Source organism: Cyprinodon variegatus, unplaced genomic scaffold (genome assembly GCF_000732505.1).
Source record: "Cyprinodon variegatus isolate N-32 unplaced genomic scaffold, C_variegatus-1.0 Scaffold946, whole genome shotgun sequence".
NCBI classification, from domain to species: Eukaryota; Metazoa; Chordata; class Actinopteri; order Cyprinodontiformes; family Cyprinodontidae; genus Cyprinodon; species Cyprinodon variegatus.
Genome location: NW_015151399.1, coordinates 119,730 through 140,675, shown reverse-complemented (window position 1 = coordinate 140,675; position 20,946 = coordinate 119,730). Strand labels below are relative to the sequence as shown.

The following is a 20,946-nucleotide window of genomic DNA, read 5'->3' as shown; positions in this document are numbered from 1 at the left end:
CTGATTCCAGTAGCTTATATGGAGCACAAAGGGCAGAGTTAAAGCAAGATGCCATTAAATATAAAAATATAACAGACAATATAAAAGAGTGTATATAGTACAAATTGGCATTTTGTTATTTTGTATATTGTCTATAATCCAGGTACAATAATTCATTTCTATTTACTTTATAAATGAGATATTTCTAACATTTCTACTGAGCACCACAAGAGGTAGCTGAAGTTCTTCATCTGGGATTGATGCCACAGACTGAAATGATGGGATAAACAGAAACAGAAAGAGAACAGCAAATGGCAGCATTCATAGAAATAAATGCCAAATAGGAAACCATGAGACTGCCATGAAAAACACTGCTTTAAAGCTGGATGTACCTCTGGATAGGGTTTTTCCTTTTTAGAATATTTTAGTAGTGTTTTTTTTTTTAATGGAAACATCAAAAAGAACCAAATGTGCTGAGGCTTTCTATTCCAGAACTCACTTCTGGCCACAAGTCAGCACACATTCATGCTGCTTATGTCAAGTGTTGTGTAAGGTGTAATTATGCATTAAGAAGAGAAACAATCTATATATTTAATTGTTTTTGAAAACAGTTTTGGTTGTAGAAATTTAGTTCTCTTTGTTTTGTTTTTTGTTTTGTTTTTTTCTCACTTAAAGTTCAGTGGGAGGCTTGGTTTTATTGCGGTGCACGTGATTACACTTTAATCTGTGATAATCTTTAATATTTAGAGTTTTAGTGGCTTCTATGTTCTAATTATTCTAGCTTTTCCAGCTTTTTTATTGTCATTACACTTTCAAAAGTACAAAGCAATTAAATAAGCTCTCTGCATTTAACTCATCCCCCTTGAGGAGCAGTGGGCTGCCATTGTGCGGCACCTGGGGAGCAGTGTGGGGTTAAGAGTCTTTTGCTCAGAGACCGAGAGTGGCAGTTTGTGGGAGTGGCGCTCAAACTGAGAAACTCAGGTTTACAAGCTCTATGCCCTAACCACTAGGCCATCACTCCCCGTTAAATCTAAAACGTAGTCTTGCCATCGGGTTTTATGTTTTATCATTTGCTCTTTTAGATTAAAACATGTTTTCTTAAGTAACTGTTTTGATCTGTCGAATAACCAACTGAATTTAGTCATATCAGTTTTCCATCCTCCTGAACCTATATGTTTATTTGGATAACTATCGCTTGCTGTCTCTTGATTTGACTGCATTTTAAACATATCAAAGCCATCTTCAGTTTTATCTACCTGCTTCTGACTTCCAAGTTTTACATTTGGCTCCTCCTCTTGTCAGTGTTAGCTGTGACATTTTGCACAGCAACAGCTGAAGTGATAACAGTTGAACCTGTAATGGCTGCAAATGGAATATCCTGTGCTATATGAAGGACTGCAAATGACTGACACAAAAGTACATATTTTAAAGAACCACTTTACATATCTGATGTTTAATTGAGAAGCTTCCAGATATAAATCCACTCATGCAGTTACTTAGAAATAATTTACATCATTCAAACAGGAAGGCTGATAGGTGAGAAAACAGACTGATGTACTAAACCACATGGTTACACCATGAACAAGCTGCTGTGCAGTAGATGAAAGATTGGCAGAGAAGCCTCTTACATCATGTGATACGTTTATTCTAATTAAACAAATGCAGAAATATAAACCCCATTAGGATTTAGTTGTAACTGCACCCCATTAACTTAAATAGAACACAATTTCAATTCAAGGCACCCTAAAAAGGCAATATAATCAATTCATTCACACATAGATTATAAGTGTAATATCTAAGAAAACCAAGCTGATTGCATTGAGACATTAACTTTGCAGGATCCACTATTCCTGGATGAGCATGTGGTGACAGTAGACATCTGCTTTTTGTTGACTCTGCAGCAATCCTCTGACTCCAAGCACGCACACAGAAATAATGGAGAAGAAAACTCACTTTTAACAGGAAGAGACTCTCTGCAGACCAAGACTCAGTGTGAGCGGTCTTGTCTAAAGGCTGACTAGAGGTATAAGAAGTCAGAAGCAGACGTACAAAATAAACACAGAAGCACTAATTTATAATACTTTCTTTGTTACAAAAGGTAAAAGTAAACCAGCTCCATGTGTGAGTCTTTCTAGGAAAGAAACAGTTAACAAGATTATCTCTATAGCAGTTTTCATGTCAAAGGGGATGAAAGAGGATATAATAAAGTTAATCAGAGTAAAAACTGAGTCCATAGCTAAGTTTAGGAGAGAGACAGGAAGAAGCACTGAAAACAGCCTCAAACCTATGTCTAATTGAAGTTCTTCAAGGCAACAGCTGAGCTGAAGCTTTCTTTCAGATTGAGTTCACAGCTAAAATTAGCATTAGGCCAGATGAAGCTAAAATGACTAGAAAAAGCACAGGGGAGAGCACATAAACTTAGGGATTGAACTAACAGACAATGTAGAGATGTAAAATATATGAAGAATGATGAAAAATGTTCCCTATGTCCTCCAGTAGCCTAAGCCTATAGCAGCATAACAACATAAATAGCTCAGAACCTAAGACAATATAACTAGTGCATAACCATAAGCTGAATTAAAAAGAAACATTTTAAACCTCATCTTAAAACTAGACAAGGTGTTTTCCAGCAAGCTGGTGAAACATTGTAGCTGCTCACAGCAATTTTTTTCTGCTTCTGAAAGAGCCAAGAGCAGAACAATGTAACCGCTTCCTCCCTGGAGACGCCAGCAATCTGTTAAGCAGGTTATGCAATGCAAAGGAAAGCAACCTTATTTCCCTTATCTACAAAGGGATTGTTCAAGCCGATCATCTGACCTTTTTTAGAAGGGCAAATGTCAATTTGGAACAGAAAGCAAAACTTATGTCTGTGGTACAGCAAAGCGTTAAGTTAAAAAAATAATTTTATGTAAAAGACTATTTTCAGCACTAGGAGACATTGCAGAAACAAAAGATAAAGCATGTGCACACACCACAATGCAGTTAAAAATACCTGAGGTTATAAAGGGTTTATCATCAGCAATCACCTCCTTAAAACACGCATACAGTCACACATTTCACTTCTGGGTATGACTTATTTAAATCACATGACTGTCAACTAAAATAATTTCAGTCCTTATTTTGATCTCATCGTCATGCTTCATGTTTCCTCTTTAGAATTTCTAAAGCAGGTTTCACTGTATCATTAGTGCTGTGTCACTCTCTAACATACAAATGCACTAAAATAACAGGGCCATCTTACAAAACAAAGATTGTTTTCTTTTTAAATAAAAATTTGAAATATGTGGCATGCCATTTTTTAAGCCCTGTTTACTGTTTTAGCCCAGACCAGTTTTCTATAGAGCTCATCTAACTACTACAGCTCCCTTGCATATAATAAATCCAGGGGTTCTTTGAAAGGATCAAACATTTATTACAGAACAGATTTGACCGAATAGTATTATAAGGACAAAGTCATACGCCTAAGGTGTCAGGGTTAAAGTAAAGATTAAGTTTAAAGTTTTACTTCTACTCCTTACATTTTTACACAAATATCTGTACTTTCTACTCCTTACATTTTAAAAAATTGGCTCGTTACTTTAGTTTTGAATCATTTCAATGGAGTTACCGTTATTATTTTTCACGTCATCAATACCAAATTCAATCTAATTGGATGGGAATCTACGTTGCATTTGACGCACCACTACAAGATGAATCGACAGATTCGGCGGTATTCATTCGCGGCAAATCATTGCAGCTTGGTGGCGGTGGCGTTAGCATAGTAGTACGGATGACGAGATGATTGAAAATGAACACAACGGAGATCTAGTCCTATTGGCAGACATCCATTTAAAATGTAGGCAACGGCATGAAAAACGTGGATTCTACTTTTACTTTTATACTTTAAGTAAATTTACAAGCCTGTACTTTGTTACTTTTACTTGAGTAAAGAAGTTTAATCAGTACTTCCACTTTTACCAGAGTATTTTTTAACACAAGTATCTGTACTTTTACTCAAGTACGGAAAGTGAGTACTTTTGCCATCTCTGGAACAGATGAATGACTAAATGTAGTGTAAGGGCTGTTGGAAGTCCCCTGATTTTAAAAGCTTACCATATAAGTACAGACCATTTACTGTTGACCATGTAATATAGGGCTAGGTCATCAAAACAAGTTCCTAAGCTTTACAAATCATACTGAGCGGCATTCATTTTATTTAAACCGCATTTTTCACAAACCTAATTACACAGCTGGGAACTGAAGAAGAGTAATTAAAGCAGCCAGGAGGTCCAAAGTCGAATATGTCAACCTTTGGTCATTCTCTCCTTAAGTAATTGATGTAACAGAAACAGAGAGGAAGCCCTGGTTAAAAGAAACACTTACATTTCATTTTATCCCAAGCTAGGCCTTGTCTATTTTAAGTGTGGTTTAGTTATAAATGGAAAGCTACTTTTTGGATAGGGTGTTCTATCCAGACAAAACAGCTACAGATCTGACAAGATCTGAAACCTGTTCCCAGAATGGATAAGCTTGAATACACAGTGACACCACTATCCACATAACTAACTGCAAACTTTGCAAGTGGACATAGTAAACATGTAGAAGGAGGTGATCACAGGAAACCAAAATAAAACTATTTAAACCACCAGCATGAATACCAATGAATGTACAGTAAGGCTTTAAAAATGTTTTTTCTTTGTAAAAACTATTGAAAATATTCATAAAGCTCATGATGTGCGTGTTGATCTAAAACCTTAAATCCAAGATATGATATATTAGGAATTTGCATCAGACATTAATGTAATAAAGGTGTAAGGTTCATAAATAATTACATAATACAGTTTGTTAAACATTCCCTCTAATGAGGATAATTGCTAGATTTAGTAAGTTATCCAGTGTTCAGAGAGCATGATCCATACAATGTGCTTAAAGGAAAAGTCCGCTCATATTCAGAATTCAAACTTCTGAATGTACTTTAAATATAAATTATTACACTTTGTTCAATAAATGATTAGTGTTTATAATTAAGAGCAATTTCCATTTGAATGTGCTTTAATGGAGGCATTCATGTGTGTCAAAGAACACTACACAACACCTTTGTTTGTGACATCACGGTGCTGTATCGGCTGTTGAGCAAGTCCCAATGTTCTATCTGTTGTTTGCCACAACGTGCTATTATCCAAGTCATCTTGAAAACATTCTTCTTTTAAATGTTTGCTACATATTACATGTTTTTCTCTGACCAGAAGTTTGATGGAAAATCCTCCCTCTTCAAGTTGTCAATCCAACCACGAACCCATCCATGATCATGAATTGGAAAGGTGAAATAACTACTTTTTTTCACTTTTACCTGATGTATTGCAATATCCAGCTGCCATGCATGAGGCCGTTGTTACTTTAACAATAGCTCTTGTGAATTTCAATGGTGAAGTCCTCTTGAAATCTAAAATAATTGTTGTTGATTGCAGGTGTGTAAAGTAGTTCCCATTGATTTTGCTTGTAAAGTAGGAAGAATGACGCTGGGTTTACCGCACTGTGACTGGCTGCCCCCAGACTCTGTGATCCCGATAAAAATGATTTTATTTTTTTACTAATAACGTAAATGTATTAGTATTAGGTATATATAATGATCCAGTTATATTCCTTGCTGACTGGACTTTTCCTCTAAATTCATATTCCTAAAGCTTTTATGTGAGGAATCTAAATTGTTTTTTTGGTGTGCAAGCCGGATCCTTCACAAAAGAACCAAGGACTCACCACAAAAATACATGATAACCGGAAACATCTTGTCAGTATGCAGCTGGGTTATTTTCCACATGAAAAGTTTTTTTTCTAAATATATTGTGATCTTTATGTAAAAGTGGGTGGTCTCTCTTGTCAGTTCCTGCTCCTTATATGTATCATATGTACAGTAGGTCCTTTACAGCCTCAGTAATGGCAGGAAACAGATCCTCAGTCTGATGTGTTAAAGACTAACAAGAAAGGTCGTTCAGTTAGAATGTGTGTTTTTAAAGTCAAAAAGCATTTTTCACAATGACATAAAATCACAGCCACTGCATATAAAGAAACTAAAATTGCAGCCAAAAACAGGAAGAAGAACAAGCATCCATTTGTGTTCCCCTGCCTGTTTGTGAAGTGATTGAACGGCACATTTCCAGAAGTGAATAACATCCATTCCAGTTTATATTTAGAGTCACTGTGAAGTGGATTTGCAGGCCCTGACTCGCAAACCAGTAAAAGAATTTATAAAGCTTTTTTTTAGGATATTTCCTTTGTTCCCTTCAGATGGGCTTTTTCTCCCCCAGAAGACTCTGTGTTCCACCCACCTACGAAGTCAAGGCTTCAAACACAAAGCAAACCACTGTCCTCTCCACTGTGAACAAAGCTCCTCTTTAATGAAGGTGCAGCACCAACACACAGCTCAGAACCCCTGGCCTCTCGGCTGTGGTTTCTATCACCTGACAAATGACATCAGTGTAATCGTTTCTCAGAATCCAAAAAGGAGAAAAAAAAATGCTTGGAGCCAATAAAAATTTCCCATGTACCGCTCTGTGCTAATTAACAGGAAGGATTGCACAATCCTGGAAAGCATGTGCTGCTGTTTCAAGATAAGAAAAGAGAAAGCAGACCACACATTGAAAGAAAAGTGAAACGGTTTATTGGGAGGGACCATTTGGCAACTTCAATAACAAAATAGTTGAAGCTTTTCAGTTTTACAGTGAACAAAGCCAGACAAGATGGAAAAATAACACTGACAACAAATACAGCTTATAGATTCTGGTGCTAGTTTTTACATACTGTTACAATCAGAAATATTCAAACTCCACAAAGACTTAAAGGCTTATCCAAACAAAGTTTTCTGTGAAAAAAAAGGCTTTTAAATGACTTTTGAATGTGATGAGTGAATGATAAAAATCATCAACAAAAAGGCATGATTGATTACTGTTGTCTTACATAGGAAAGCAATGCCAGTTTTTAGCTCTGAGTAGCTGATTTACAACCTATTCCTAAAGAAAATCCCTTTTCTTACTTCCACAGCTACAATGAAAAGTCAAGGTAACTGGGATAATGACAGAAAAAAAAAGCATAAAAATGAAAAATAATCTTCCATCACAGCCAAGGAATTTAGTTAAATAAGCTCCAAAGACTAACATCCCAAAATACCTATGGAAAAGCTGCGGACATATCTAGCGATAGAACACAGGCCAAATTTGCATTACTATAGGACAGTGTGTCTCTTCCCACTTGCAGGAAGCTGCAGTTTCCTCAGTGAAAGAATGGTTTATCCTAATAATAAATAATTTTTTACAGCAAAGCTGTTTTTGCATATTGCATTTTGGTTTTTAATGCATTAATACATGCTTCTGTGTAGTTATTATATCATCCATCTCAGCTACACATTTATTTAGTTTTAATGAACTACGCTTTACAATACATTTTCTTCATCTGTACAGTCTCTCTTACCCATTTTTTTATTTTTAATATTTTCTAACTTTGCATGCATCCACATGCCATTATTTGCCTTTCATTCTGCTGTAAATACACCTCCCCACTGTTAGACAATAAAGTAGATTTCTGCTCCCTTCTCTTCTATCGATGTGGCTCACGATGTATGGGTTCATTCTGTAACAGTTGAGTTAGTGGTTTGAGTCCCAGCTCTGCCTATCTGTGTTCTTTTTGTCCTTGTGCAAAACACTTCACCCACCTTGCTGTTGGTGTTCACACTCCCTATTGTGATTTTGTGGAAGCCACACTTCTGTCAGCTGCTAAAGAACAGCTGTGGTCACAATGCAGCTTACCACAACTGAAGTGTGGAGCACAGATGCCATTGCACAATACCAAGACTAAAACTACAAGCAAAGTCAAAATAAAAGAACTTGCAATGAGGAGAGTTCCATCAACTAATGACACCCTGAGACTAAAAAGACTATATGTATGCTCAGGTAAATGATCAAGCATGGAGGTGGGTGACTGATGATGGGGGGGCTCTTTTTCAGCAACAGGAATGACATTCTTTATCATGTGCTAAGCATCATGAAGTTTTTTTAGACACACCTTGCCTTTGTAACAAGGTTCTTTACGCGGAAATTCATCATGGTCATTGGACTTTCCAGCAAGACATTGACCAGAAGCCCATTTACAGTATAAGTCAACCAAAACATGATCCAGAAAAATCCTGATGAGTAGTTAAGTAATTTACAGTCACAAGATGTACATCTGACTGATGTTATTGGGGTAATTAAAAACAAGTAAGGCAAATTCCCTAATATAGAGACTTTCATTAATAAAGAACTGGTAAAGGTCAAAGATAAGAGGTGTAAGAAACTTGTTAGACTGTAGCCAAAATGTTTGCTGGAAGTTAGAAAGGCTAAAAGATGAATAGGAAGATATACAGCTAAAAAAAAAAAAAAAAGCATGTGTTAATAGTTACATTTTTTCATTTGAACATTACAGTTAGGTTGAATATTTCTTATTGAAACTTTAGTTACTTTTATTTTAAGATTGTAAAATGACACTTCTGCATATTTGGTATATATTAAATAAAACACATTCCAATAATTTGAAATACAACGACAAAAAATATCATATAAAAAAGTAAATATGTTTGCATTCATAATAGAAAGCTTAAATTGTGAAACAAACATTTATGTAACAATGACCAGGCTCGGATTCTTGACTGTTACCCAATCTGGGTCTTTTCCCTTCTTGAAAGTTAACACGTGGACTTTAACAATCCCAAATAATTCATTCAGCTTTAAAAAGTCCCCTTCCTTTGAAGAGCGTCTGTCAGGTGATGTCTGAGTCATACTGATGTATTCATGTCCATCTTACTTAAACAGGCTCTACTTGTTTTTCTGTGCTTGTCATCTGTTTCATCTCGTCCTCTGATTGACAAAGGTCATGTGTGGCGTTCCCATCCATGCCAAGCTCCCACATTGAGCCCCTAAAATCCTCTCTATTACATTTAAGAAGGCTGAATATTCCTGTACGGAAGTTTCTGCAAAGGAGAAAATACAAAAAGGGCCTGAGGCAGGCACTGACACAACCTACAGCTGATGTGACTTTCACAGCTGTTGTCAAAGAACTGAGGGGAAAACTGCGTAAATGGTTTTTTGACATGTAGTAGATGGCATCAATGAAGAGAGTGATGTTATATGGAATCCAACAGACTAGGAAAACTGTCACCAGAGACAGGAGGAGGACGACAGGTTGTTTCTTCTGCCGGTTGTTAGCTCTGCATCGTATCATGATGTTGGAGGAGCACACGACCAGGACGAGTGCGGGGAGCAAGACGCCAACTCCGAGGTGGAGAACGCGTGAAATCAGCTGCAGGTCCATTCCAGAGTCAGGTGGAGAGAGAGCGGAGAGGGCTTTTCCTGGCAGTGAAGCGATGACAGGCTTGAGGTAAAGACTGTCCAGGACGGTCAGGACAATAGAGACCAGCCACGCCGCCAGCCAGCCAAAAAAAGCAAAGCTGGCTCTGTGGCAGGAAGCCCTGTCAGCATATATGGAGTATAGATAGAGATCCAGACAGGCGCAAACCAGCAGAAAGATCCCAACATATAAATTGATCTAGAAAAAGAAAAATATATTTAGGAAGAATTCTCTTAATAAACGATTCAAGTTTAGCAACAACATAGATGATATTCTCTAAGCTGAGATAATAGATAGGTGGTTATAATATTTCTGCATGTTGTACATTTGAAAATTATTTCTGCTACAGAGGCTGAAGGGCTGAAGGAAAACCATCAGAATGATTTAGATAATTTTGTCTGACAGATTTCAGTTTGTTCATGTGAAGGGAGGAGATATAAACATCTTGTTGACATAACCTTTAAGCCCATATTAAAATGATTTAGTACATCCTTCCTGCACTTCCACAACATTGCCTTAATTAGAAATGTTCTGCCCCAATGTTCTGATGCACAAAATTAGTCTCTTTATTTGTTGTCTAGATTTTACTATTGTAATATTGTTATCAGAAAACAAAAAAATAAATAAACAAAAAAAAGGTTAATTCTCCAACTTTAGCTTCTCTTTGTTTATTATCTAATAAATCCAAAATATAATCTGGAATTCCTCATCTTACAAATAAAGGTCTTGATGATTCAAGTGTAATTTCCACTGTATGGGATATCTGACTGTTCCACGTGTTTCCAATATAAACAAAGCTTTGCTTTGAGACTGCAGGTTCACTGACTGCTTCAAAAGCTTCTTTAAAAAGGAGGCAGAAGTTTTAGTAAAACTTTACTTTTTAATAAAGCTTAAGGTTGGAGTGGCTGAGATTATCCGGACTTAACCTTGTAAATATGCTGTAATTTTTTTAGCATATAAATACTCTACAAAAGACAATTTCTTTGATTCTAAATCCTAATAATACCTACCTTTATAGATTCATTCCTATGTCACAGTTCTATTTTTTGAAAGAGAGAGCTGTGACCGAAGTTTACCAGGTTAGAGAAGAGCACGGATCTGAAGAAGAATCCATTTCTAACACTACAGGCTAAAATTCTGGATCTGGATCTAAGACACTAATCCCCAGATTGCTTTTAGGCTGCCGACTATTCTCTAATGGGGAGATTAAATGCAGAAGACAAATTTCTTTGTATGGTACATTTGCAAAGTTGATTATCTGTATCCTTCTTCTTTCAAATACATATTTTTATTGGATATCATTTGGGCCAGATTGTCTTAAAAAGACAACATAACAGTGCCTGATCTATCAACTATGTGAATAAAAATAATATCCTTCACTTGCATCTCCCTCACTGGAAACTTAGGTACTATATTAAGGGCAGTTTGTGTTACAAAAGCAAAGTCAATATATAAAAAGCTGCTGCAGCCAAATTGTTCTTAATAAACAGACTTATCTTCAATAGCCTCATTTCAACAAAAAACATACCTTAAAAACAGCTACGCAGATCTTGAAGAAAGTCGGTGTGCACCATTCACAGCCCTTATTGGCATGTGCAGCGTAGAAGGGCAGGGTCACCAACAGCAGGATGTCCACCACACCTAGCTGGAGAATAAAGCTGTCCGATACCGTCCAGGATCGGCTCTTCTGACCCAGGACTGCCAGGAGAAGTCCATTCCCCAGTAGGCCAACAATCACAAAGATGGAGTACAGGAGTGGGATCCACACCGTATCATCTCCCTTTATTTCCTCCTCCCCTGGATATTCATAGTCCCCATAGTCATAGGTTTCATTCTTGTTAAATAGCCCATCAAGAGTTAGGTTCATCGTAAGCTTCAGTGGAGACAGAAACAAGAAGGAAATCAGAAGTGATCTGGCTTTTATACTCTCTGCATCAGTAGCTGCCTACAAGAGTAGAGCAATTTTAAAAATATACCTCTGGAAAACCCAGCTGACATTTTATTATCATGCGTAGACACAGAGCACGAGGTGCAATGTCACGATGATGCAAGCGTGAAGTTAGCAAAGTGGAAAAAACGCAAAACTAAAAAAACTTTCCCTCTCAATTACAGTATACTTCCAATAAAGTATTTAAAGCCTATCAGCATTTGGTTTAGATTTAGTTTACCATTTCTATAGCAACAAGTCAGAGTTTGGTTTTCCCATTTGTTTTGGAGTTTAAAAAAACACTATTAAATGGCATTAATACATCCTTTCAAAACCAAGATCCTTTAAACACCTGCCTCCAATGACACCACAGAAAGTAATGATATATGTTTCTCCAAGTTTATTCTCATGTTTTTTCAATATAAATCACCCCTTCAAAGTTGTTTACTGGTCATTTGTATTATTGTAAACACATTTAAGGTGCAGGCAGCAACTTAAGCACATGAGGTTTTCAGATTTGTTTTTCTTTACATTCATTTGTGGAGAAAGGCTGAATCCGACTTTAAATGCTTTGGAATCTCTGCAAAAATCTAGCAAAGTGCTGCTGGCAGCTGCTGGCAGCTGATCCACCTGATTCTGACTGACTCTGTGATATGAGGCTTTTTTTCTTTTTCTTCTCTTTGCTTTTCAAAGTTTTTTAATCAGATCATGCAGTGGGGATCTATCCTCCATAACCCAGCTGTTAATGCGTAATAATATACAATTGTTCATGGGGGAAACAAAAAGTACTATTTTCTTTAAAAAGTCAATTTCCATCAGTAGCTTTCCAGTAGCCTTTATGACAATTTGCATAGAAAACATAAAGAAAAACACAATCGAAACCAAAGTTAAGCCTTTTATAAATAGCACAGATGTTTGAAAGTTTAAATGCGATCACTTACCGACTTCTTCTGAATTTTCTGGCAGCAGTCTGCTGAGACTTCTCAGCGTTTTGAAACAAAAAACTCGGAGTCAATTCTCCAAAGAGCGTCAGACAGACTGTAACAAAAACAAACGCGGTTCCTGCCTTACATCAGCTGTCAGACGCCTGTCAAACCCAGCTACTGAAATAAACAAACCTTCTCGTTTCCTCGGTTGAACCGGGTTGATCATTTGTATTTATTTAGAAACGAAACCATCTTTTAAGCGGGTTTTGGGGGGTTGGACCTGCAGAAACAAAGCAAAAATACAGCCCTAGCGAGATAGTAACATAAGAAAACGCGCACCTGCTGGAAGTTATGCGCATCTGAAGCGGATCATCCTCTAAAGTAAAATCACTGATTGTATTAAAATCTAACTTAAACTATTTTTTGCAACTTTATCACTTAGGATTATCGATCTCTTCAGAAACTAATAGCTTTTTTTTGTCCCCTGATGTAACAATTGCACGAGCTCACAGCATTTTAATTATGTTGCTTTTCAAAATAAATTCTGTAATGACGTATAATCATCGAAACGCAACTATAAAACTAAGAAAATATACAAAAAGAACAAAAAACTTTTTTTTTGTTTTATATAGAATCACCTTTTCTATTTAAATGACACAGATAACATGACATAGAATAAAACTTTAAAAGAATGATTGCATTATTCTGGAGATCAGCATCAAGCACTTCCGCATCGACGTGACATCATTCCCTCTGACTAACAGAGTGATACTGCAATAATTGCTATTTTCCACTAGGGGGAGCAATCGTCTTGGAAGAGACCCATAGACCTGTCAATATCAGGAAAATTTAGTGAGGCATAATCTATTAGGGCTTTACATAGAGAAGGACTATAACTCTACTTTTTTTATTTTTGTGTTGTTGTTTTTTCTCTGATTGTCAGCTGCTTTTTTTCTAGGTACAAATGTGCATTTTTTTTTTGTCTAGACATGAATTAAAATGTAAAAAATATGACAAATTGTGTTTATTTTTATTTTATTTTTATTTTATATACTCTAATAATCCCAGAGGGAAATTACTTCTCTGCATTTAACCCATCCCCTTGGGGAGCAGTGGGCTGCCATTGTGAGGCGCCTGGTGACCAGTGTGGGGTTAAGGGTCTTGCTCAGGGACCCAGAGTGGCAGTCTGTGGGAGTGGGGGATTGAACTCACAACCTCAGGATTCAAAGCCCAATGCCCTAACCACTAGGCCACCACTTATCTTGTTTGTTTTAGTTCCCATGTTGGAACATGGTAGCTATGTGATAATAGCTGATACTATCTGAATGCTTTTTATGCTTTGCATACCAAATTCCCAGAGAGCCCTGCATTGGAATTCCTCTAGAACAGTGTTGTCAAAAGTACACACATTTGTTACTTAAGTAGAAGTATAGATACTGCAGTTTAAAAACACTCTGGTAAAAGTATCTCTTTACTCAAGTAAAAGTGAAAAAGTATGGGCTCCAAAAACTACTTAAAGTATAAAAGTATAAAGTTACCTTTAAAAAAAAAAACAGCCAGATGCCACTATATGAATTGAAAGCTCAATTTTTCGACTATTTCGAAAAATTCTTTGAGATAGGGCCAAGGATGAGGGAGGTCTTGTTGGTCTCCGTCTCCATCTCCCGATACGTTCTTGCCTGTGTCCGACCTTTCAGACATTTTAACATCTTTTTCTGCATCCAACATTGTACCATGGTGGCATGCAGTTTGAAGAACACCTGCTTGCTTCTTACCATTTCCTTCAGCTAACCAATAAGTGTTTGCATTATATGACTCATCCAATTGCACTAGTTTTCTCTAGATGTGGATGGCGCCAGTGATCTGCATTGGATGGCGCACATGACAGGAAATAAATATTTATAAACATAAAACCTAAGCCAAGAGTGACGAATAATGTTTTTTTTAAAAATGAATGGAATAGAAAGTACAGATACTTTAGTGAAAATGTAATGAGTAGAAGTTAGAAGTAGGAAGAAAAATAAGTAATGGAGTAAAGCATAGATACCTAAAAAGTGTACTTAAGTACAGTAACAAAGTATTTGTACTTTGTTACTTGACACCTCTGCTCTAGAAGAATTGCTCTCAGCCATTTTATAACCAGTAGCACCTTCGGAACTATTAAGCTCTATTTTATGCCCACATCCCCCATGTTATAACTGCTTAGTTTCCACAGTGTTACTTCCTCAAGAGTTTCCAATTTCTGGTCAAGACCATAAAGTGCTTGAGCACACTACGCCACATATGTGTAACAAATAATGGAAAAATTAAAAACCATAGATGTAAAAAAAAAAAAAATTCTATCGAGCAGAGGCTTGGTAGTCATGGATTTAGTTTTGAACAACTTCTTAGAAATTTAACCTTACTTTACTATTAGTATTTATCATATTATCATATCAATAAGCAGTGGATTACCTAATCACACCTCTAAACTAACTATTGATGTAAATAAGTGAGGTGAAAATACAGCACGCTTTGTCTTCTATTGAATTTTGGTGACGTGTCATTGCCCAATACTGGCCTGACATAGTTATTGTAGTTCTTTTTTATTATATCTTCTATTTTGTAAAGATGACCACTGTGGGGAAAATGTTTATAATGTCCTAAAAAAAAGATATAGAATGAATATGATCAAATGTATAGTGTATTAAAGATCTGTTTCTAAAAAATAGTTTTCACAAATGGCATCTGGAACGTTTTGCTGACAGTGTATTTGTACAATGTAGTACAAATATTGTATGAACAACACTTTTTATTTGCTGACATATCAATGTTTTTAGACTAAAGTGCTGACAACCTACAGTATTTTGATGGTTGGTTTGGGGATTTTTTATTTTTTTTATTTAACCTTTATTTTACCAGGAAGTCCCTTGAGATAAAATCTCTTTTTCGAGGGAGACCTGGCCAAGGGGCAGCAGTACAATAAGACATATAAAAACACATAAAAACAACATAATAAAATCAATCATAAACTAGGAAGGGGAATTATTAGGGTTAACCTTTAACATAACAAATCGTGTATGAGCTGACTAACTGATTTGTAAATGTCAACTTTCATCTTCTTTTCTTCACTCTGCTTTGTCATAATATCCCTTGTATTAACACTGAGGAGTGTCTCTGCAGTTTACCTAGGTGGCCAGTCTACACAGAGAGAAAAACACTTTCTTTTCATTCAAAAACATTTATTTGGAAAAAAATGTTCATAAAAACATTGATTTTTTTTTAATGTACATAATTCAGGTTCATTTGCTCCTTTAAATGCAAGATTCATGTTCAGCACAATATAAAAGATAAAAACAACAACAAAAGCATCTAATGAAAAGTAGTTTGATCAAAGTTTAACACATTGATTTGACTGAACATTCAGAGTACTGAGGCTGCGGTAACCCTCTAAACTGCTGAACCAGCGTCTTTTAAGGAGTATGAAGAAATACCCATATTTCCCAAGATGAAAAAAAAATGTACCCCTCGACACAAAAATGGATACATTCTCATGAATTCCCTATTAAAACAGCATCAACCTGTGGGATTATGGCATTATGTACAATTTATGCTGCTCTTAGGAATTTACAGCTAAATACAACAAGGCAAGGCAAATTTATTTGTATAGCACAATTCAGTACAAAGACAATGCAAAGTGTTTTACATGATAAAATATAGGAAAATAAAACAGAATCAAAACACAAAGGATAAAACAAAATGCAGAAACAAAGAAGAGCATTAAAAACAGTTGGACTAAAGAAAATAAAAAAAATTGAACCAATGATGTTTCAGTTGAACTGTTTAACTAGAACAGTCGAAGGCAATACTAAACAAATGTGTTTTTAATCTTGATTTAAAGGAACTCAAGCTTTCTGCATTTTTACAGTTTTCTGGAAGTTTATCCCAGATAAGTGGAGCATAGGAACTAAATGCTGCTTCTCCATGTTTAGTTCTGGTTCTAGGTATGCAGAGGAGGCTGGGGCCAGAAGACCTGAGTGGTCTGGAGGGTTGATACACTGATAGCAAGTCTTTCATTTATTTGGGTGCTAAGCCGTTCAGGGATTTATAGACTAACAGAAGTATGTTAAAGTCTATTCTCTGAGATACAGGGAGCCAGTGTAAGGACTTTAGAACTGGGGTGATGTGCTCTACTTTCTTAGTCTCAGTGAGGAAACGGGCAGAGCAAATACAAAGCAAGATGAAGTGAAATACAATTACATTTAAGCACCTCTGTGAAACATATAGATATAAATGATATTACTTTGAGAACCTTTTTGGAATTTGTTTTTTTTTTTTTTCCAGGTTTTTATATTGAAAAAAACTCTTTCATCCAAACATCCAATCACACCTTTCTTTCAATTTCTGAATAATTTCACACCATGACAGAGTAGGAGGTATTTTCACTTTCTGCAGAAGTTATAGATCCTGTGCTTTTTCTAGATCTTCTCTCCTTTAACCTTTCAATTCCAACCCAGCCTCTCTGTCCAAGTATCTCGTTAAACATTTTCACCAGCTCCCTCCTGAACTTCACGCCCACAAAGCCATACAGCAGAGGGTTGAGGGCACAGTGTGAAAGCCCCACACTTTCAGTAATCAGAATTCCAATGTCCAGCACCTGGTTAAAATGACAGCTTGGACTCACCACACCGAGAGTCTGCAGGCTGTCTGCCAGCTGGAAACAGTTGTATGGAGCCCAGCAGATGACAAACACAGATACTAAGGATATGATGAGACGGAGAGACTTGCGTTTTTGACGACGAGAGGCATTGCACAGAGATCTGAAGATCTGGATGTAGCAATAGAGCATGATAAGCAGTGGAAGACCAAAACCCAGGCTGACGCTGACAGACAGCAAGCTAATCTGCCACTGGTTGGCATTCTGAGGGAACCACACCATGCATACATTTTTCCCCTCATACGGGTTCTCCACTACCACTCCAAATGCAATGTCAACTCCGCTCAAACCTAGACAGACTATCCAGATGACTGCACATGCAAACTGAGCATGACAGGTGTTACGTTTCCAACCTGACCTCACAGCGTGAACAATGGCCAGGTATCGGTCGAAGCTGATGCACGCCAGGAAGAGAATGCCGCTGTAACGATTCAAGGAGAAAAGAGCCGCTGAGATCTTGCAACCCGCTGTGCCGAACACCCACTGGTAGGCACCCTGCACTGCAAACAGGGGCAGGGTGAAGGCCAGCAGGAGGTCAGAAATGGCCAGGTGAAGGAGGAAGGTGTCTGTTAGAGTGAAGGCACAGGCTCCGCCATTCTGAGAGTTTCTGTAGCGTCTGATCACACACAGCACCATGACATTTCCTATGACAGCAAGGGCAAACACTATGCTGTACACAACGGGGGAGTATTTCTGAGCAAAACCGTAGATATTCTCTACATGGCAGGGGCTAACAACCTCCTCAAGCCCCACCTCGTCGTATCCATACATTTCCTAAAAAGAGAGAACAAGATGCAGGACTATGTAACAAACATCTTGTCAAGGAATATTTTCTATTAAAATAACATGATTTAGCTAAAAAACAAACTAAAACTAGACTGATTGCATAAGGATTGTTGCAGAGTATACTTACAGAATATGCATAGTCAGTTGACGCTGTTGGATCCATGGTTGCAGAAAACAAGGAGACTGCAGAACAACTAAAATCATCCAAGAACACATTCAGTTCACAAAAGCATCAGTCAAACCTTTGTGTTCACACTTATCCAAACACCAGTGGATCAGAAAGAAGAAGTGAGAAATTCAGGAACTGAATCTTTGTACACTTGGCCAGATGTGCATGAAGCTATAGTGGGAATAGATGACTGTGCGAAGGAAATTGTGACATATTTTTTAAGATGTCTGCAGAAGGCTACAAAAAACTTCTGCTTAACAACTTTTATGGAAGATGCCCAAAATGCATGAAGGTTTTCTAATAATTTTTCAAGATTTACACATTTTCATTTTACAATAGCAAAAGTGAGAATTTGGAAATGATGAAAAAGCAGAAATAGTTTTAATGAAATAAGAAAAAAAATTATCCCCCTGCAGAAATGAAAGCGCTAGATGGACAGAAACATCAGTCTCACCCCTGCTTGTTTTTAACACTCAGTTGTGATTTTAAATGTTTATTCCCACACTGTCTGCAGTAATGCTCACATCCATATCTGCATAACATTTCATTTTCAATCTTTGGCAGTTATACTAAATATTAACATTTTAAAGTATAACATACGAATAAAAAGTTTATAAAAGACTTGCCTACCTTTTGGGATTTTGTAAAGATAAGCGGATGTGACCAGGTGAGATGCAGATGAAGGACAAACTACACTTATTATATTACAGCAATAGCTAAAGACAAATAGAACAGGATATGAAGTCATTTGCTCTTTTGATGGGTGAGATAAACCAGACCACACAGGGACACATTAAGATATCACTCTTTTTCAACATATAAGATGACAGTTATGTGGTATAATTCAGCAGAAAAGAAAACAACTATTGAGGAGCATTATGCAAATTATAAATAAGCACTGCAATAACACGGTTGCATAAGAGTGCACATCCTGTAAGCTACATTTTTCTACACCTCAGTTTCATCATATAGTCCTTCTAGGTCCTTATCTGCCAGAATTATCTTACCAGCAATTTTAATAATCTAGATTTAATTAAATGAGTGCTCAGATCACATGGAGCGATTTTGCATGATTATAAACACATAGCCACATTACAGAGAGTCTAAAATTTGTAATACTTATTTGTAACTGGACATTTAACACACAGCGCAATGCAATATATCCTATAATATAATGACTGTCACTTAAAAAAATAAACATATAGCTTAAATAGGGAAACATCTCTCTTTAACCCATGTTCTGATATCCGTGGATCAATAAAATACAGACTTGAGAGACAATACCTGCTTTTACTAAGAACTAGTAATCACAACATTTCAATGGTAAATGGCCGGTCCTTATATAGTACCTAATAAAGCCCAAGGACTCTACATCACATTCAGTAATTCATCAAGTCATATTCATATTTCTAACCATAGGGACCATGAGGCACACTGGTATAAACAGGCCTTCTGACTACAATCTCTAGGCAGTGTGGGGAACCTGTCTTGCCCAAGGACACCTATTAAGATGGACAAAGTTGGGGTTCAAACCTGCAACACTCTGGTTATGAGACAAATGTCTGCTTCCTGTATCGCTTTAATACCTGAGATTAGGGGAATGATAGTGGGTTCTCTTTGAATTTGCAGAATTAACATTTTTTGCCAGTGAAAGGGGAAAAAATGTTGTGAACCTATTGTGTGATAAAATTTAAACTAATCAGTCATTAATGACATTCATTACCTTATCTTAAATGTTTTTAACTTTTCTAATTCGCAATGGAAAGTATATTTTGCCCCTATAAAAGATAAAAGACCTTATAAACATATCCATTTTAATATTGACATCTTAAGAAAGCAAAACTTCCTTGATGTTGCACAACCTTCTCTTTACCAGAAGACCCTGGGATAAGATGCAGCGCTTGAAACAGGCATAACCACAAGAGTTATCAGTTCCTCCGAAAGTCAGTGCATATCTTGATTTAAAATAATAATAATAATTAAAAAAAACTCACTTCCAACTAAACTGTCTTTACCGTAGATTTAACTCTCCTCCTTGCAATATGGTTTCACCAACAGTTAAGTGAGATTTATATTTCAAAATTAAGCATTTATTATACTCCAGAAAGTATATTTAGAGTTGCTGAGTTTAGACAAACATGTGCAGACTATGGAGCAGAGATGAGTCACAGTGAACTAGACTCCAGACTTAAGGGTAAAAAAGTATACTTTTCTTTTTTTAATATGCTGGAGTGTGATCTTTTTTTTTCTTTTGTTAACAAGTTCACCGGCTTTCTGAGAAACGGAAGTATCTTGTGGCTTTGCCTGTTCCAAGTAAATTTTGCTTTCTTTAAGGGTGGTCTAGTAAAGCATGTTACAAAAGTTTATATAAAAAGTTTTCAAACTTGGAAAATGTGTTTTAACATGCTGTTCTGTGTTTTATTTTGGACACTAGCGCTTGCAATCTTTTTTTAGTACATTGTTACTAAGCCTTGGTTTAAAGTATTTTTTGTCAACAAAAAGGGGGTGTTTAGATTATAAGCAATATTTTCAAAAGGAGAGCATTTTGGCTCTTGTAGTGGGCATTTACTAGAAATTGGCATTGTAAAGTGTAGAGTGAGGAAAATAAGTATTTGAAAACTGCTATTTTGCAAGTTATCCACCTTAGAAATAATGGAGGGGTCTGATATTGTCATAGTAGGTGCATGTCCACTGTGAGAGACATAATCTAAAAAGAAAAAAAAGAAAAAAATCACAATGTATGATTTTTTTTTTTTACTACATATTTTTATGATCCAGCTGCAAAATAAATATTTGAACACCTGTCTATCAAAGACCTGTTAGTGTGCCTTCAAAATATCCACCTCCACTCCTTTCATTATCCTAAATTAGATGCACCTTTTTGAGGTCGTTAGCTACATTAAGACACCAGTTCACCCCATACAATCTTTTACAATACAATTTCATCATCGCTGCCGATTTTTAACCAGGCTAACTTGAAGACTATTCTCCCTACAAACATGTGGACTTGCAACTCAGAGTGAAAACATTTTAGACCTGGTTTATTCGAACATCAAAAATGCATTCAGAGCAGCCCCTCACCCCCACCTCGGGTCATCAGATCACCATC

At 36.6% G+C, this 20,946-nt stretch overlaps 2 protein-coding genes across 3 annotated transcripts; both read right to left on the bottom strand.

Moving 5' to 3' along the window:
• Window positions 1-7,396: 7,396 nt before the first annotated feature.
• LOC107100210 (C-X-C chemokine receptor type 4-B-like) lies at window positions 7,397-12,681 on the bottom strand. Of its 2 annotated transcripts, XM_015398619.1 has the most exons (4): window positions 12,379-12,681; window positions 12,202-12,298; window positions 10,862-11,206; window positions 7,397-9,531 (listed from the first exon to the last, which is right to left on the bottom strand). In XM_015398619.1, exons 3-4 carry the CDS (start codon window positions 11,198-11,200, stop codon window positions 8,791-8,793), a joined length of 1,080 nt encoding a protein of 359 aa, XP_015254105.1. In that variant the 5' UTR covers window positions 11,201-11,206; window positions 12,202-12,298; window positions 12,379-12,681; the 3' UTR covers window positions 7,397-8,790. The 2 variants fall into 2 exon arrangements, with proteins under 2 accessions (XP_015254105.1, XP_015254104.1); XM_015398618.1 differs by having other exon boundaries at window positions 12,202-12,681.
• Window positions 12,682-16,113: 3,432 nt separating this feature from the next.
• On the bottom strand, window positions 16,114-17,947 carry LOC107100215 (C-X-C chemokine receptor type 3-like). Its single transcript, XM_015398624.1, has 2 exons — window positions 17,796-17,947; window positions 16,114-17,656 (listed from the first exon to the last, which is right to left on the bottom strand). Exons 1-2 carry the CDS (start codon window positions 17,829-17,831, stop codon window positions 16,580-16,582), a joined length of 1,113 nt encoding a protein of 370 aa, XP_015254110.1. The 5' UTR covers window positions 17,832-17,947; the 3' UTR covers window positions 16,114-16,579.
• Window positions 17,948-20,946: the final 2,999 nt, after the last annotated feature.

What these genes read in the sequence shown, in the direction of transcription:
- LOC107100215 (XM_015398624.1), bottom strand. Translation starts at nt 17,831, where the DNA reads ATGGATCCAACAGCGTCAACTGACTATGCATATTCT. An exon ending in CAACTGACTATGCATATTCT is followed by an intron (nt 17,657 to 17,795) that starts GTAAGTATACTC and finishes CTCTCTTTTTAG; the next exon opens with GAAATGTATGGATACGACGA.
- LOC107100210 (XM_015398618.1), bottom strand. Translation starts at nt 11,200, where the DNA reads ATGAACCTAACTCTTGATGGGCTATTTAACAAGAATGAAACCTATGAC. An exon ending in TCTGCGTAGCTGTTTTTAAG is followed by an intron (nt 9,532 to 10,861) that starts GTATGTTTTTTG and finishes TTCTTTTTCTAG; the next exon opens with ATCAATTTATATGTTGGGAT.